Raw genomic sequence first — 18,374 nt, forward strand, 5'->3', positions numbered from 1 at the left:
GTTAGTTTCCACGTTAACCACAGCTGCAGTACTGTAGCACGGTAACATCTGAACTGCCACCATTGCTATTTGGAAAGTAGTAAGACCCCAGCAAATATCTGGATGTCGGGACTTGATCAGGAAATACAAACCTGTATATTTTGTGTATTTTTGTATATTTTCAACTTTTGAGAGAACTGTATTGCTACTATTTGTAGTATCTTTTTCAAAGACTGAATGCTGTTTTATTTACAATCTCTAGTAACTTCCAATGATTTTTGTATACAGGTGTCTGTTTTCTCTCTATAAGCTCTACCAAATGTAGTTTCTAGCTACATCTTTATTTTTGGTAACAAAGACAGGCTTGTAATCATGGTTATTTCCTGTCAACTTCACTTAGTATCTTTATACAACTGCAGTTGAAGAAATTGTTTAGTGAGAAAGGCCACTGAAGTAGGGGCTTTTTAGGCATTGTGTTTGCTTAAAATATCCTTCATTTAAAATTTTAAGGGATGCTGCAAGACAGGTAAGGCTGTTGCCTAAGTACTGCATCTCTGAATTTGTCTTAATTGTGAACTATAAGCAGATGGTGGGCTGACAGGAGGCGAGTCGCTCATCATCTAAAAGCCATACTGCACAGGACTGAACATAAGGTGATATACGTTGCTCTTCAGCAGCACATATTGCTAGCTTGAATGGCTTCTATATTGGGTTTGGTTTTCATCCCACCTAGAACACCATTAATGTAATTCCACCTTGCATCTCCATGTCCAGTTTAGAAAGATAGTTTGTTTGAAAATGTCTTCAGTGTGGTTGCAGTCATAAAGGAATGTGATGTACAGAAACAGTTTCTCCCTTGTACCATTTTCTTTATGCATTATTTTCAGTATAAAACAATGCATAAAATACAAATTCACTGTTTATCTATGGAAAAGTATAAAATATTATTGGACTTAAATAGTGGACAGCATATTTTGCCAAGATAGACTATCATAAATTTTTGGCAAATCTCAAAAATATGGCAAAGCTTGGTTAGAAGATTGGATTGGATTTCCTTAGTACTAAGAAAAATGCCCAGTTATAGATTCATAGTATTGGAATGTGTCTGTCTGTGTTCGCCTGACTAGGTACTTCTTTTGACATGGAGCTGAGATGGGGAAGGTGCTATGATTAAACTGTGGTCTCGGGTTCAAATCCATGCCGTCTATGGTGGTGCCACAAGGCTTTTAATGCTGTGATCTTTCCATTCTTTCATTGTTAAGCTTTGGCAAAACACTTCAAAAATTATTTTGGAATACCAGTTTTGCCTGGCTTTAGATCCAAGATAGCACGGTGAACAGTCTAGTTACAAGAGCAGAAGTGAGCTTCCTACAAGAACTTGGAACACAATGTTCTCCTGAGCTGTGAGGGAGTCTTTCCTCCTTCTCAAGTAACTGGTGTCATTGCAAAAGTCTAGATTGCTGATGGCAGGATGGAAGAGAAACTGCTGCAATGCAAGTGTCTGTTGCCCCCTTTCTGCTGCAGGAGTGTAATATTCTCTGCTGCTGTAAAAGGAGGCAAGATGGTGTTGCTTTGCTGAGCAAATATTTCCTAGATCCTCCTGTGAACAGGAGAATATCCAGAATTAATTCTAATCAGCAGGCAATGGCTGCCTCTGTAAATATTTGATGTCTGAGTAGACTTTTGTCATAGCTTTTCTATGCTAAAAATGAGTAAATAATATATAAAAATGTGATTTAAAGTCAAATTCAGATACTGTTTTTTTTTTTCCTTTGGAGTGTATATAGCTACCAAGGAAGTGTCCTGTAGTATATTTCTGTGACACTAGAGTGCTTATGTACTGGAAACCTCTTTTTGCTCTCTTTTAGGTATCATTTTTATTGGGAGGTCACTGTATGAAGAGGTATCTTCTGAATTTGCAGCCCTGGCCTTTTCCAGTTTCGGGAATAAGTGGAGATTTTTAAAGTGGTTTTTAAGCTACATCAAAAACTAAGGAGAGCAAGGAACTAAATCTACATATTTAGACATAAAACATTCAACCTGAGTCAGCACTGGTATTTAAAGGACATAGGGTAATTAAAAATCCACTATGGTATATCTCAAGGAGAGGGGAAAACCTTTCCTGCTTTCTAAGTATTGGGATAGAAGTCATCTACCACCTTTGCTTTTTCAGCTTGGAGCTTTCTCTGGAGTGGGGAAAGTCCAAATGCAGATTGTCACAAGATTTCTGTACTGCTGCATCTTGCTTAAAGAGAAAGCAAAAGCTCTTTGTCTTTATTATTTCTTAAGGAAACAGTCTAGTTCTCATCGAAATCGCATTGATTTTAGTAGTATTTTTATTAGGATTTGTCTTTGGTTAGGCAAAGTAATCTACTGAAATAAAAATATAGGAGCAAGAAATTAAAACATTTCAAAGTGAAACTGAAAGTATCATGTTGCACACCCTACATTTATTAACTAAGAATAAACTTAATAATAATGCCTATGTAATCCCCCCTCCAAACAGGATTAGAAAATTCTCTGCATGTGAAATTTGAACGTCATTGTAGTCTGTTAGAAGTCTACTTTTTTATTTTTTGACTTCTCTTTTATGTTATTCTTAATTTTAACTATTGCCTTAATGTTTATGGCTCCAATTTTCCTGTCTTTTGAATGAGAAGTAAAAATGTAATGGAAGAAAATGCATTATGCGTGCCAGTGTTTGAGACACTGATTCTCTCTAGAATAATGGACAATGAGTTAAAATGCACTGAAGTGTCTGACTAAATTGTAGAGAAAAGATGGGTGTAAATCTCTGTCACGAGTAGACTAGAATTAATTTTGCCAGCGGAGGCCTGTTTGCCCTTTGAACCATCATCCTCTTTTGTTGCCTGCAAGCCTGGAACGGCCCCTGGCAGCACAGAGGTCGGTCTGGCAGCTGCAGTGATGGCAGTATGGGCCACTGCTTGGCCACTAGTCCCCACAATATTCAGATGTCCCCAATGTATGTAACTCCCGTGGCCCTGTGGCATCACAGCTGGTGAATGGGACCTTGGGAAGCAAGTTACAGTTTTCACCTGCAGAGCAGTTGTACAGTTTTCCTTACTATTTTAAGTAAAGACATCGCAATTCCTGATGCTTTTCCATTATAACACCCCTGTGAGATAGGGAAATACTATTATTTCCACACTGCAGGTGGGAAAGGAAGCAGGGAATGCTAAAATAATTTAGCTGAGTTTACTTAGGCAAAGCAAGGTCTCAAATCCACATTTATGAAATCCAGGTTTAGTGATTATTGGACACCATCACTCCAAAAGATTTTGCCTTATGAACTCTCTCGTGACCCAGCTACAAAGGGGCTAAGAGGGGATCCAGGCCTTTGCACCTGGTGTATGGACAACTTGTCTGTGGATTTAAATGTTGATAGCTGTGAAAAAGCTGAAAAATGAATTTTCCACATTAGGTTGTTTACCTTCCTTAATGAAGAAATAAAAGAAAAAATGCGAGTGGAGGGGGGAGGATGAAAAAGGACTTAATGTATAATGTTTCTAGTTCTTGCAGTTTGAATTATGCAAGTGCAGACATTTCAAGTGGAACATCTCAGCGTTACAAAGGTACTTTCCTGTTATGTAACATCTCTTACAACTGAGAATTTATTCACATGTCTCAGGAAAAGACATCTCCTTTGCTTGGAAAGCAAGGATGAAAAATTTCAGTCTGGAGTTATTAAAAATTATGAACAAATGAAAAAAAAGACGTTAGAAACTAATCTAGAAATCAATCTTAATTACAGGACACTTACTTGATTTATGAATAGCAAATTTTTCTGCATATACTATAAATTCCTGGTAAAATAAACTAGTAACATTTTTCACAGCAGTGAAAATTGGTAGAAGTTTATTTCAAGGAAAGGAGATCAAATGCTGCCCACACCATAATTAAACAAAGCTTGTAATTACGTGTTCCTTATCACAGCTCACTTATTATCCAGGATCTTCCATAACTGCGTGTTGCTATATACAAATGATAAACGCAAGACTTGACATCTCATATCTGATTGGCGGGTGAAGACTTCTCGTTTACCTAGCAATCCGACACAGCCAGAACAGGCTTCTGAATTTGTACATGGGACAGAGAGCGCTGATGTTGTGAGGAAAGATTCCAGTCCTGATTTTGGAAAACAGTCCCTAGAGTTCATGAGTTGAGAGCAAAATTTATTCTGAGTTTGATTTAGGATGAATTTCTAATCACATTCGCTATAAAGGCGGCCTTTAATTTCACGGTCCCTGGGAAAGTGAAACTTGAGTAAGCGGAAAGCATTGTGAAACAACTTCTGCATAAACATCTGATACTGTAAGCCTTGGACTAGCTACACTGAGGTGATTGAGCTGTAATTACATTTCTTTCTCAAGACGTGCTTCCAAATTATGGATGTTTATAATTGAGTTATAGCTTATATGCCAGTTTTGCTGAATACAGTTATAAATACCAATCTTATTTGCACTGCTTATTAAAATGTTAAGTGAAGATAGCAAGACAGCTTGTTTGGAAAGCACTGAAGTTCCAGTATTCTGAAATATCTGTGATATGAGGTTGATTTTGATATCTGTGCTCTCTTAAAGAGTGCTTCTGAATGTAGTGTGATGTTCTATATAGTGTTCTTCCTGGCATAAATTTTAACACTGAATAAATGAGCCCATGACTGTAATCAGTGGGATGTTTGAGACTTCTCTGATCGGAAGTATCTGGAAGGTGCTGTTGTACTGCCATTCTTCAGAGCGAACTTGTTCTGTGTTTTGGGTGACCCGAGGCTTTCAGGGTGGGAGTGTATCAACTGAGTCTGCTGCGTGGAGTGAAAAATACAATGGTGCTTCTGCAGGAGGAAGGGCTTTAAGCAAAGCTCAAGATTTCAACATGATGTCAGGACTGTTGAAAACATATAAACCTGTGAGAGCAGTTTGTTGCACAACCCTGGCAGCCAGCTCCAGAGAGCATTTGGACTTGTGCCTCAGTACTCTGCTGTCCCATGTTTGACAGTAGCACCTCTCTTCTGTTATTGTTTTGGGAAGTGGGGAAGGAAATCTTTCATTATTGCATTTCAGGGATAGGATAGGACACTAATAGAGATTGCAACTTGATAATTTGACTACTATATTCAGTAGCTGCTCAAAAGCAATCTAGGTAGACCTGTGGCTTTAAGTGTTGATGAGAACTAGTTTACATCAGGCTGTCATTAGGCTGTCAAAGCCAATGCTAATTGTATTAACAGAATATAATAAGAGTCTTCATGAAAAGTGTAGGGCAAAGAAAGTTTATTTCAGAGTATCAAAACAGAATTACTATAATAAACTACCTTTGATAATTGCCTTAGAGAATGGGTATAGCATTGACTAGAGGGAAAAGAGCCTTCCATTGAGTTAGTGGAGACATTTGGTGCAGAAGTCAGGGAAGTATACCTATGCATGGCTGCAGATTGCTCCTGGTATATCTGTAATGGGATTTCCTAGCAGAATGTAGCATAACTGTGTGTTTTAGTTCACAGAGCATTTATAGTCTTCTAGACTCAAAATCTCTGTTGTGGAAAAGAACACCAACTGTTGCACTAGTGAGAACTAGAGTAGGAAAGGCAAAGAGCTTCTGATGGTGGCACGTCAGGGGAACTAGCTTCTGTCTAATGAAGCCCCATGAAGAAACTTCCGTAACAGGCGGAGACCTGAAGCACTGGCCACTGCCAGGAGAAACACAGGATTTTGGTCTCACCTTGTCTGGCAATTACTATTTTTCCATTTATCTGTCCTTAGTGTTTTGGTCTATTGGGGATTACCTGCTGTATGAACAGGTTTGAACAGGCCTGTGCATCTGGCTTAGGCGGATCAATGTAAATCTTTCCCAGTTAAAACATGCAAACTGTTCAAGTGCTAGAAACTCAGGCAATTTTTGCAATAGCAAGTAGTAAGATGTACTTACAGATACAGTACAACAGATTTTAGAATGAAAGTTGGTGCTAGGGATGTGACATCCACACTGTGCATTTCAGGAATTTTACTACTTTGGACTTGATCTACTCTGGTCTTTTGTTTTATACTTGACAACAGAATTCATATTACAAAACACCTTTGTTATTTGAATTTACAATTTGAGAATCCAAAGCTTGAATGCCCACATCAGTAAAAGTGCAAATCTTGGTCTCAGTTCAGTAGATTTCTGTTTGCCCCAATATTGTAGAAGATCAGATTCATGTATATCACAGAAACAGAGATCACACCCTTGGTTAACTTTATATTCATGCTCTCTACATTTTCTCTCAAAATGATGTCCCATTAGACTTAATTACTTTGCAAGAAAGTCCTTTGATATTTTCCTTACTCATCTAGTTAATTATTAAAACAAACCCCAAAGAATGTTAACTTATGCTCTCATCAAATTCTTATCAACAGGAATAGGATTTTAATGGGTAAAAATGCCTCCAAGTTCCTCCAGGTTCTTACCAATAGAATGGGATTCGAAAAACAATTCTGGTTTCGTAAATAGATACAGTGTTTTCCCAGCTAGGGAAAAAAGAAATGCTACATGGAATAATAACAACCATTAGGTGAAGCAGAGCAACTCACTCCATATGAAACTGAACTCTTCTTGGTTTCATTGGCTTATAGAGAAAACTCCGTAATATTATTTCTGTGCAGTAATACAAGAGAAATAATATACTTGAACATTAAGGATATCCTTCTAAATGAACTTGATTTGTCACAAATTACATGAAGGTATTTCCTAACTGTTATACCTGTATTTTCTTATTCAGTACTCTATTTAAATTCTATTTAAATTACTTTCAACACAGCACTTTGTTAATCTGATCACTTAGATTGATCCCTAAGCAGCAGATGAAACAATTCGGAAAATCTGGCCTCATACACTATACAAGTAAAGAGCTTTTATATTCTGGAAGAAGTTGAATTTGTACTTTTCCTAATATTAACATCGTCCCTGTCTGTTCTGAGGAAGAATATCACCCAGCAGCTGGTGCAGAAGAGACTTTCTTGTCAGCTGATCTGAACCACAGTTCTTGTAAACCTTCCAGGATCCTAATCCTGAGGAAGTTCCACCCCCATCAATTAATGCCCTTCACATGAGCAGGAGGTTTCAATTCTCATTTTTCCTTATTTATTAACAGAGGAACTGTCAGAGTACAACAGAGTATTAGTCATTTAATGGGGAAGCAGAAAATAATGAGAAACTTACGGCTGATGCATTATTTTGAATCGGCTTAGCTCATAATCTGATACATTCTGAAAAGAGAGAAAACAGGTTTTGCATTTTAAATAAAGATCAATTTAATCAAGATCAATCCATTACATGAATTGCATGACATTTTTAATAGTGAAATAAGCAAAGACCTAAAAAATAGATTTTAGTTTTGTAGCTACATGGTTGTCTCATCTTAGTTAATGCTTAACTTTTTATTACTGGCCTGTTGTAACATTTCTGGAAAGCTGGTAGCACACACTACATTGTTAAGCTGGAATTTAACTGGGCATGTGGCAGATTAAATTATGCTGGTTAATGAATCATTCAAAAAGTGATAAGCCATTTTATACAGTCTCTTTCCAGCTCCACCACAGAATTTCTTTGGGGTTTTTTACTGAAATCAGCAGATTAGGATAACAGTGGCTGAGTGGAAGATTACTTTAACAATGGCTGGGAGACTATTAAGTCCCAGTTTGGTCTGTTCTTGTGCTAGACTTCTGTGTGACTCCTCAACCCATGAAAAACTGAAGATGAAAAAGAAATAGAATTTTTAGTGTGCCACCTTGGCACATACAGTGCCCACTCTAGTGCTGCACGAGCTAATTTGGGTACTGGAAACAGTGTTAGCCAAATAATTTCAATAGTTTGTGTACCTCCATATACCTTTCACCTCAATGTGCCAAAGAGTCCATGCCCCGCACTAAAGCAGCAGAAGTATTTCTGATGTTCAAACTAGCGCGCAGCTTGCAGCCGAACTTCTTAAGTCAGAGTTTTAAGCTAGTCTAAATTAAACCCTTTTTTATCTATCACTTCCTTTAGTGCAAAATTTCCAGTCAAGTCTCTGGATTGTACCCAGACCAAGTGTGTGATTGCATGGTTTCGGTCCAGAAACCTGCTAACGCTAAAATGCCCTCTCTCAGCATAGATCTCAACAGGGGATAGGTCAGGCTGAAAACGTGTCCATTTAATAGAGGCAATTCTGTCCTTCTATTTTTGTGTCAGGAAGAGGAAATTAATTTTCTTGTTTCCTGAGACTTCCAAGGCATAATAATGAGTGTGAAATATCTGAAACACTTTCCAGTGACTTCAGTGATACTGAGTTCATTGTCATATGATTGATGTTTGCCCAGCTCTATCTGTTTTTCTGAATAGCCCCCCAGCCATCAGTCCCATTCCAAACTGTTTTGCCTTTTCTCTCACCGTCTTATCAGCACGATAGATGAGTTTATATCAGGCATACAAAATGAGACACTAATAACGAGTGTATGAGACAAGGAGATCAAGTGGAGAACATGTAAGATCTCAGAGAAAACATATTTCCTCAGTCTGTATTTAAATTCAAGTGAATCTCTGCATTTCTTTAGGTTCTTTGATATATTTGTTGTGAAAATATGCCATTTCAGACACTGGAGAACCCCCTACATTTAATACTTAGCCTGTAATTATACTGTAACAAAAAGCAGCTGCATATCTACATGTAGTGTGTATGGTAATTAGCAGATGATCTAGCAGATCTAGAAATCACCAAATTCCTGAGGAAATTTAAAACTATATTGAGTTGTCTGATTGGCATACAGACCCATCCAGGCTCGTTCAGACTTTGTCAGCTGTAATGATGACTCACCAAATTGCCTCTGCAGATCAAAGACCAGCAATATTAGGGCTATTTCCTCCCCTATTATTGCACCTTCTAAATAAGAGGAGGAAGTAGCTACATTTTTTGTTGTAAGGATTTGATTTTTGTTCACCCCCTTTTCTTTGCAAAATAGACTGTTTAAACCTTTTCTTGAGTGTATTAAGATTGCTGAGGTATAATTGCTTGGTGATTGCAGCCAAATAGCTTGTGTAATTCTCGTTGCCCCTCCAAGCTGATGTTTGCTGTAATCTGCTGCTTAAGCAGTACTTTGCTGTAGGCAGCTCTTTCTACACAGGCAAGTGCTGTGTGTATGGTCAGATGAAGCAATTTTTTAACTAGCAGTTGAGCTTGACAGAGGAGGAAGCTATGGATCTAAGCACTTCCTATACTGGTGAATGTTTTTATAGAGGGTTCTAACTTGATTCCCTGTTTTTTTTTTTTTTTTCTTCTGAGATGGTTTTCATTAAGGGGACTGAGCTATAAGCCTCCCTGAAGTTTGAGGAGATTGGCATCTATGGGTCCAGCTGAAAGCTATCTTTTCTTATTTTGTGGGTTTTTTTTCTTCCCCCAGTAAATTGCACCATTGATTGCAACTAAGAGCTGCTGCTGCATTTTAGCAACAAAATTCTGGTCTTGGGAAACAGTACAAAAATATCTTGCAAACCCAACGTTTTTGAAATTACATGGTAGCTTCTGTAAGCAAATGACTAATTCTTCCAGGTTTTAATCATCCATTGCTCCTGTTGTTGCTTATGATATACATTGTTAGTGATTCATATTGGCATGAATGGAATGTATTGCAAATGAATATGTGTGATAAAGAAGAAGTTAAAGTAGTTTCTTTCCTGGAGGGATATGAGTTGCCAAATATACAATGAGGAACTAAAGGGACAGATTGGAGTGTTTGGGTTTTTTGTATTTACAGTTTCATGTTAGAGTGCAATTTAGAAAGCATATAAAAAATTATGTTCTCTTCAAACCCGCTATTGATTTCCTCTTTTCTACTGGTTGCTTCATTTACCTGACATCAACTTTCTCAGCAGCTCACTTAGCTCAGTAGTTAAGAGTAACCAAAACTCTTAGCTTGCAAATCAAGCCAGCCAGCTTTGTTCTGCAGATCGCAGCATGGAAGGGGAGAAACGCTGCAGTGGTGCAAATGTTTGAGGTGTGTCTCTCACTCCTTTACTTGCAGAGGCATGTCTTGGATCTGAGCCTATCCTGCTGTAGCTGCTTGCCAGCATGGGTGCTGAGGAAGGGGAAGCCTGACATCAAAAGCAGAGAGAAGCTAAATTTCTATACAATCTGGAGCTGCAGACCCATAAGTAGGTTTTATGCATTTTTGTCTGGAAAAGTTTAGACCAGCTCATGCACGTGGACTGTGCAGTACACGCACAGTGAACTGGCATGTCTGAGGAGCTCTGGTTCTGGGCATGTGTTTCGCAAATGGCCAGCACATGTGCATGTGGCTTATAAGCCTTGGCTGGGTGGGACTTAATGGCATTTGCAGACTTGGGGACATGTAAAGGATGACTAGTAGGTGGATAAGGGGTAGTTAGCTTGCAAATGGAGTCCTGGTTTGAGGAAACTGAGTAAGTGTGGTAGGACAGTAAAGGGAATGGGGCTCTTGCATGGGATAAAACGTAACACAGTATGTAGCCTACATGGCACCTTCACCTGCCCCAGGTTTAGCACTTCTCTAAGGAAGGGTTCTAAGTCACAAACGCGGTTGTCAGCAGTCATGGGACCTGACATGTTTTGGCCTCCAGGTTTGCTTTGGAGATTTGTCACGCTTTCACAGTTCCTAGCTGAGGTTGTGCTAAGGGATATTTTAACAGTTATTGCCTCAAAAAAGTTTTTAGATGTCTTTGAAGAAGGTTGCTGATACAGTTATTTGTATGATACAGTCTTTTCAACTGTATTTTGAAGTTCATATAAGCACATCTCTTTCCCCTTCCTTACTTTTCAGCCCCTCCTTGTAGGTAAGCACCTGTATAAGATGGTTATGGCTGCAGGTGCAAATAATACCTGAATAATCCAGGAGAGCTCTGAAGGATCAGTAGGAGTCTGAAAAGGTCAGATTTTTATGTGAATGAGGATGAGGGGATTCCCTTGACTTTATGTTAAACAAACATACTGCGTTGCTAGGTAAGGTGTCAATATCTGAGCAGTAAAGCTGCATGTAAGGTGACAGTCTTGTCATTACCTTACAATAATGCTGTAACATCGCCAGTTCTGAGCATGGACCGGTTTGGAGAGGTTCGCTGTGAAATAAGTTTGTTGCTTTTTGTGTGTGTCTGTGTATATATACATATCTATTAATATATATACCTTTTTATATATATATATTTGAATATGGTATGGTATAATGAATTTGGCTTCCTCCTAATTTTCTTCAATTTTTTGGGGGGAGGGAAGTAAAGACCCAGATTTCCTTGATGTAAAGCAATTTCATGTTGTTATGGCAAAGTAAATGCATAATACATTACAAAAGCTCTGTATTCAGTATGATCAACTTCTTTATCTTAAGACCTGTTTATGTTTATGGAATCTGTTTGGTATTGACAAAAAGACCTGCAAGAAGCCAGGATTAGGAAGAATCTACAGCTATGTCTTTCATTTCTGAGAGACAGAAATTTGGAGTGTAAATAAAAATAATCTACGTTTAGGCAGTCAATACGAGTAAAAATCTGAAAAATCATAGAATTGTAATAATAAATGTTAATGATATCCTCTATTAACTGGCATAGTAGACTATCTGTAATTAGTCAGAGAAGGGTCTGGAGAACAAGTCTCATGAGGAGCGGCTGAGGGAACTGGGGTTGTTTAGCCTGGAGAAAAGGAGGCTGAGGGGAGACCTCATCGCTCTCTACAACTACCTGAAAGGAGGTTGTAGTGAGGTGGGGGTCAGTCTCTTCTCCCAAGTAACAAGCGATAGGACGAGAGGAAATGGCCTCAAGTTGCGCCGGGGAGGTTTAGATTGGATGTAAGGAAAAATTTCTTTACTGAAAGGGTTGTCAAGCATTGGAAGAGGCTGCCCAGGGAAGTGGTGGAGTCACCATCCCTGGAGTGGTTGAGTCCCCATCCCTGGAGGTATTTAAAAGACGAGTAGATGAGGCACTTAGGGACATGGTTTAGTGGGCATGGTGGTGTTGGGTTGATGGTTGGACTCGATGATCTTAGAGCTCTTTTCCAACCTTAATGATTCTATGATTCTATGAAGATATGGCATTTCTTAATAAAAATGTCCTTATGGAATATAAAAATATCCTTATGGAATAAGAATAAGGTGTCAGTGCTATCCTCTAGAAATACAACCTGAGCTATAGACTTTTGCTAGTGATATCTGGCAAAAACTGTCAGAGTGTCTCAGACTGAGTAAATCATGGAATAAATGCATAATGGAAATTTTTTAGGTCTTTTTTTCTTAGATAAAGGAGAACTGTGCCCCACAGGGGGAGAAAAGCAGAAGAGAAGAAGGTAAATAAAATGTGGAATCCTTAAAATTAAAGGTCAGTCCAGAAAGGATGGCATAATAAAGAAATATGTTTCTATTGTGAACGGAGAATTACTATTTTTAAAGTATTTATCCGTTTTAAAGTGTGTAAAACTGACATCTAGTGGTAGCAACAGCACTTTATGTGCGAAGTGGCTTTATAGTGAGGCCAGTTTGCATAGCAGATTAACAGGTTGTAACTATATTACATACTGAAATTGCAATTCCCTGTAATTCAGCCTAATTCAAATCCTGTTTCTTTGTGTTACAGAGCCTTTCAAATTAAATCTTACTCCTTTTAGTAATATCTCACTTATGCGAAGCAAGGTGGTGGTGTCTGTTCATCTTTATGAATGCATGGACTCCTACTACAGAAGGAGTAGGATGACACTACAGTGTCAATGTGATGAACAGTTTCATTAGAGAGGAAAAGGTTGGAAGGGGCATTAGGATTAAAATATTGTAATCCAAAAAGCTGAGGATAAGGGCTAAAGAATCTCAGCAGAGTCACTGAGGAAATTGTTGAGCACCTACCAATTTTAGACCTGTTATGAATAAACAAGAGAGGTCAGGCTTCAGAGCTGTGGTGCATCTCTCAGGTGTGGCATTACTCACAAGTGTAAGCTTCTCTGGGAGGAGAAGCAGGGCTTTATGGCCAAGACTCAGATCTCACATGAATTCAGGCAAGATGTGTGGGGTCTGAATCAATAGAGCATATAGGCATGTGCTTAAATCTTTCTCATTGAAGACAAGAGGATATGTTCGCTTGCTGGGGTCTGTGCTTAAGCGTTTTACTGAGTCATAGTTGATATCCTCATATCTCATTCATAATTTTATTCAAATAGCATTTTAAAAAATATTTTTCTATTTTCTTCCACATTTTGTCTAGCTTATTCAGATTTTAGCGTCTTTGAAGAAAAAACCCTTGCTCAAACTCTGTGTGATAGCTACCCCAATGAGGCTTTAATTTAGCTTTGCTCCCAGTACTATTATATACATAAAGGATAAATTACTAATAAGGAGGAAAAAAGAGCAGAGTTATGCAAAAATGAAATATTAATTATTTTAAAAAATATTTTAAAAATGGCTTAGGGCTGCCATATCTATAGTCAAAGGATGCAATTTAATGAACATAGAAAAATTTAAAAGCACCACTCAAATCTGTCTTCCAGATAATAAATGAAAGAGATCAGCAACAGAAGGCTTGGTAAAGACAGACAAATCTGGAGGAAGAAGGAAAGGAAATGTGCTTCAGTAAAAGTGTAATTAGAAGTGGACAAAAAGAAGAAAATAAAATAAAAAATAATAGTTTATTTCTTCAGGGTTGGCAGTTTGTGGCAAGAATTCTCAAACTATATTGGCCAATTTTTGGTTGTAAATGTTTATTTTACAGTCTTCTCAGTTCATTGGTTTAGTGGGCATGGTGGTGTTGGGTTGATGGTTGGACTCGATGATCTTAGAGCTCTTTTCCAACCTTAATGATTCTATGATTCTATGAAGATATGGCATTTCTTAATAAAAATGTCCTTATGGAATATAAAAATATCCTTATGGAATAAGAATAAGGTGTCAGTGCTATCCTCTAGAAATACAACCTGAGCTATAGACTTTTGCTAGTGATATCTGGCAAAAACTGTCAGAGTGTCTCAGACTGAGTAAATCATGGAATAAATGCATAATGGAAATTTTTTAGGTCTTTTTTTCTTAGATAAAGGAGAACTGTGCCCCACAGGGGGAGAAAAGCAGAAGAGAAGAAGGTAAATAAAATGTGGAATCCTTAAAATTAAAGGTCAGTCCAGAAAGGATGGCATAATAAAGAAATATGTTTCTATTGTGAACGGAGAATTACTATTTTTAAAGTATTTATCCGTTTTAAAGTGTGTAAAACTGACATCTAGTGGTAGCAACAGCACTTTATGTGCGAAGTGGCTTTATAGTGAGGCCAGTTTGCATAGCAGATTAACAGGTTGTAACTATATTACATACTGAAATTGCAATTCCCTGTAATTCAGCCTAATTCAAATCCTGTTTCTTTGTGTTACAGAGCCTTTCAAATTAAATCTTACTCCTTTTAGTAATATCTCACTTATGCGAAGCAAGGTGGTGGTGTCTGTTCATCTTTATGAATGCATGGACTCCTACTACAGAAGGAGTAGGATGACACTACAGTGTCAATGTGATGAACAGTTTCATTAGAGAGGAAAAGGTTGGAAGGGGCATTAGGATTAAAATATTGTAATCCGAAAAGCTGAGGATAAGGGCTAAAGAATCTCAGCAGAGTCACTGAGGAAATTGTTGAGCACCTACCAATTTTAGACCTGTTATGAATAAACAAGAGAGGTCAGGCTTCAGAGCTGTGGTGCATCTCTCAGGTGTGGCATTACTCACAAGTGTAAGCTTCTCTGGGAGGAGAAGCAGGGCTTTATGGCCAAGACTCAGATCTCACATGAATTCAGGCAAGATGTGTGGGGTCTGAATCAATAGAGCATATAGGCATGTGCTTAAATCTTTCTCATTGAAGACAAGAGGATATGTTCGCTTGCTGGGGTCTGTGCTTAAGCGTTTTACTGAGTCATAGTTGATATCCTCATATCTCATTCATAATTTTATTCAAATAGCATTTTAAAAAATATTTTTCTATTTTCTTCCACATTTTGTCTAGCTTATTCAGATTTTAGCGTCTTTGAAGAAAAAACCCTTGCTCAAACTCTGTGTGATAGCTACCCCAATGAGGCTTTAATTTAGCTTTGCTCCCAGTACTATTATATACATAAAGGATAAATTACTAATAAGGAGGAAAAAAGAGCAGAGTTATGCAAAAATGAAATATTAATTATTTTAAAAAATATTTTAAAAATGGCTTAGGGCTGCCATATCTATAGTCAAAGGATGCAATTTAATGAACATAGAAAAATTTAAAAGCACCACTCAAGTCTGTCTTCCAGATAATAAATGAAAGAGATCAGCAACAGAAGGCTTGGTAAAGACAGACAAATCTGGAGGAAGAAGGAAAGGAAATGTGCTTCAGTGAAAGTGTAATTAGAAGTGGACAAAAAGAAGAAAATAAAATAAAAAATAATAGTTTATTTCTTCAGGGTTGGCAGTTTGTGGCAAGAATTCTCAAACTATATTGGCCAATTTTTGGTTGTAAATGTTTATTTTACAGTCTTCTCAGTTCATAAGAACTGTTGCCAATATCTCAGAGGTAAAAAATGCTGATAGCATAATCCTAGTGAAACATAGCTCCATGCAGTTTCAAGGCTGAGGTGAATCATGCTATGCTGCCTCTATCATTCCATCTCTGTTATATGATTCACTGTGTTTTGAAAGTTTGTCGAACACAAATGTTGATATTCTGCAATGAAACTGAAGTGACAGTTATAGAAGTGGTATAAGAAACAGCTGCTGTCATTTCAGATAGGCGAGCCTACTGCTTTAACGTGAAAGCAGAGATGAGCAGTAATCCTGTTTGTTGCAGAGCTGCTCTGTAAAGGACAAGATTAGTCGTTAACAGTCATGCCAGCCAGAGCTAGGCGATGCAGTCTTATCGTCCTGAGCTGGTAATCCAGCGCAGGTGCTTAACAGTTCTAATATGCTTTTGACCTTTCAGGTCTGAGTGTGGGAGTAGTTGCAATGACACGAGGCCAATTGTGCTAAGGGCTGTTGGGGATGGGTTTCTTGGTCCACTGTGGATTTGTCAGCCATCAGGAAGTGCTGCTGGTATTTTGTCCTCAGGCATGGTTTTAGTTAAACAAAACTGCTCATCTGATGTTGTGTTACTATCTAAGATCTGTGTTCAACATGTTATGGGAGTTTGAGGTCTAGATGTCTGTCACGCTGGAAGGAACAGTAGAGTATTTTACATTTTTTAGGACAATCAGGATTACTTTAGCACCATTGATGGAGATCTGTTTGTACTGTTGCTGCTCTATCATTTCAAGTGAAAACCAAGTTCTTTTATGAATGATGTGATTAGGCTTAATATGCATTGAACTACTGTATGGTTCTGCCAGAACTCCAAGGCTGAGAAGTCTGTACTGCATACCCTGCCACATTTACTTAACTGTTGAGATGTTAGAAACTAGATTTTTCTTCGAAAGAAAGATATTTTCCTGCAATAGTAGCTCAGTGAATCCCTATGGTTTACATTATTTTGAGGAAACTGCCTTTTGCAATAGTACCTAAAGTGCACAGATTTAAGGTTAACCGTTTTTGCTTTGAAAGAGCTCCAATGAAAGATTAAACTAGTTGATACTTTGTTCTCGTACATGCTATGAGTGGGTTTGCCTATGATCTATTTGTTTAAACCTAGGGTTTCCAGCCCATTCTACACCCCCGGAGCTGCTTGCTCACACTTGGCTATCCAAGACTTTTTTTGAACCTGTCGTGTTCAATTTCACATGCTGAATGAATGGTCCCCTCCCTGAAAGCTGGCTGCAGAAATAGCCTTGGTCTAAGACAGTAAAGCTTGATCTGCAACATAAATCTGTCTTTTTAGTGCATGCAATGGGAAAGTTCATGTTGTTTTTCCTAGAACATGGGTGTCCCCATTAGTCTTAGGTTGACCTGATGGACAGACGAGAGGCTTCCAAGGTTCTTCCAAAAATTATACTGTTTTACTCACTGACAGTGTAATGCTCCGTGGGCTGAGCTCTGTATTTGCATGTCCTTATTGAAAGGACACTTACTGGAACACAGAAAATAAAACCACTTCCCATATCTTTATAGTAATGCACTGCTATATGCTTAAGCAAATTAAAATGGTTTTAGTGTTTGAAAAAGGAAGCAAGTCACCACATATAGAAGTAACAACTATGTCCACTAGAAATTTAACCTCAGCAAAAACCAGCAGAGCCTGCTGCTGCTGAGGACTGCAAGATTAGGAAGTCTGATTTTTTTTTTCTTTTTTTTTTTTTGAGAAAAGAGAATTCAAAAGAGCCAGCTGAAAGTCTTCTAGCAGAACCATTTACCTCTAAAAATGCTTCATCAATTAAACCAGATTGTTTTGCAGGACTCCTTTCACTTCATCAATGAAAAAGAATGTATAAAAAATTTGACAAAGTTGAATAAATTTATTTTTGTGTTTTTAATAGAAGGCACAAATGAGGCGTGTCAATGAAAGTGCTTTAGTGGTTCCAAAACATTTTATTTTACTTTTATGGGAAACTTGCAACTATTCATTCTGATTCAAAACAAAGGGAAATATTGAAGTGTCAGAAGTTCCATTTTTGGCCACATCTAAGAATTAATGGCCTGGAAAATATTTCTAGACTGTAGCCAACATATACCAGTGACCTGAGATCTCCAAGAAACAGGACATACTGCAGAAATGTCCTCAGCACGGGGTTCTGCTGGAAGCAGAACTGGTGCTTTAGGAATTGACCTTTCCCCAGGACTCAGACCAAGGGGGGAATGCACTAGGCTGTTGACCAGTTTTGGACCCAGTTTAATAGTGACATCTAACAGGATTTACACTGTCAGCTTCTCTTAATAATCTTGCCCTTCGACAGGGCTGAACCACGTCTAAGGCCAGCTGCTGCTTCCAGCTACCTGAGTCCCCTTCCAATAACTGCATGCAGGTGATTTGACTCAAGTGATGCCCCTCTGCATCTAGCTTATTAAAACACCTAGCTTGTTGTGAAAACAAGACTCTCCCTTGGCCATGTGGTTATGTGCAATTTCTTTCTAGTTCATCTTTTCCTACCTAAACAATCTGGTTTTGCTACCTGGTATATCCCTAAGTGAGCAGACTTCTCCACCATGGCCTGTGTACCAGGCTCTTGCTGAGGTGGAAGTACAGGGGCTCTTCCAGGATCCTCCCTACCTCTGACAGAGTCTCTTGCCCCTAGATAACCTGAGCAAATTTTATTTTAAATACCTTGTATCCTATTTCTGGGGGGGTGTTTGATAAAACACAGCTAGCATAGAGCCCTTCTGGTGCTCGCTCCCTGAAGCCAGCAAGGTGCCACCAGGCAGGGCTGGGGGGAAGCTGTACGAGGCACTTGAACGTCCCGGTGGCTTGTGGCTGCCGAAGGGCCGGTC

General features: G+C 38.4%; 1 protein-coding gene across 1 annotated transcript in view; it reads right to left on the bottom strand.

Annotated features, from left to right (window-relative positions):
- BLNK (B-cell linker) overlaps positions 1-18,374 on the bottom strand; it is a 108,514-nt gene that overhangs the window by 68,218 nt on the left and 21,922 nt on the right. The window contains exon 3 of the mRNA XM_009277783.2: positions 7,198-7,244. Within this exon, the coding sequence (XP_009276058.2) occupies positions 7,198-7,244 (47 nt within the window). The remainder of the gene's footprint in view (positions 1-7,197; positions 7,245-18,374) is intronic.

The sequence above is a fragment of the Aptenodytes forsteri genome, unplaced genomic scaffold, assembly GCF_000699145.1.
Source record: "Aptenodytes forsteri isolate BGI_AS27 unplaced genomic scaffold, ASM69914v1 Scaffold15, whole genome shotgun sequence".
Lineage (NCBI taxonomy): Eukaryota > Metazoa > Chordata > Aves > Sphenisciformes > Spheniscidae > Aptenodytes > Aptenodytes forsteri.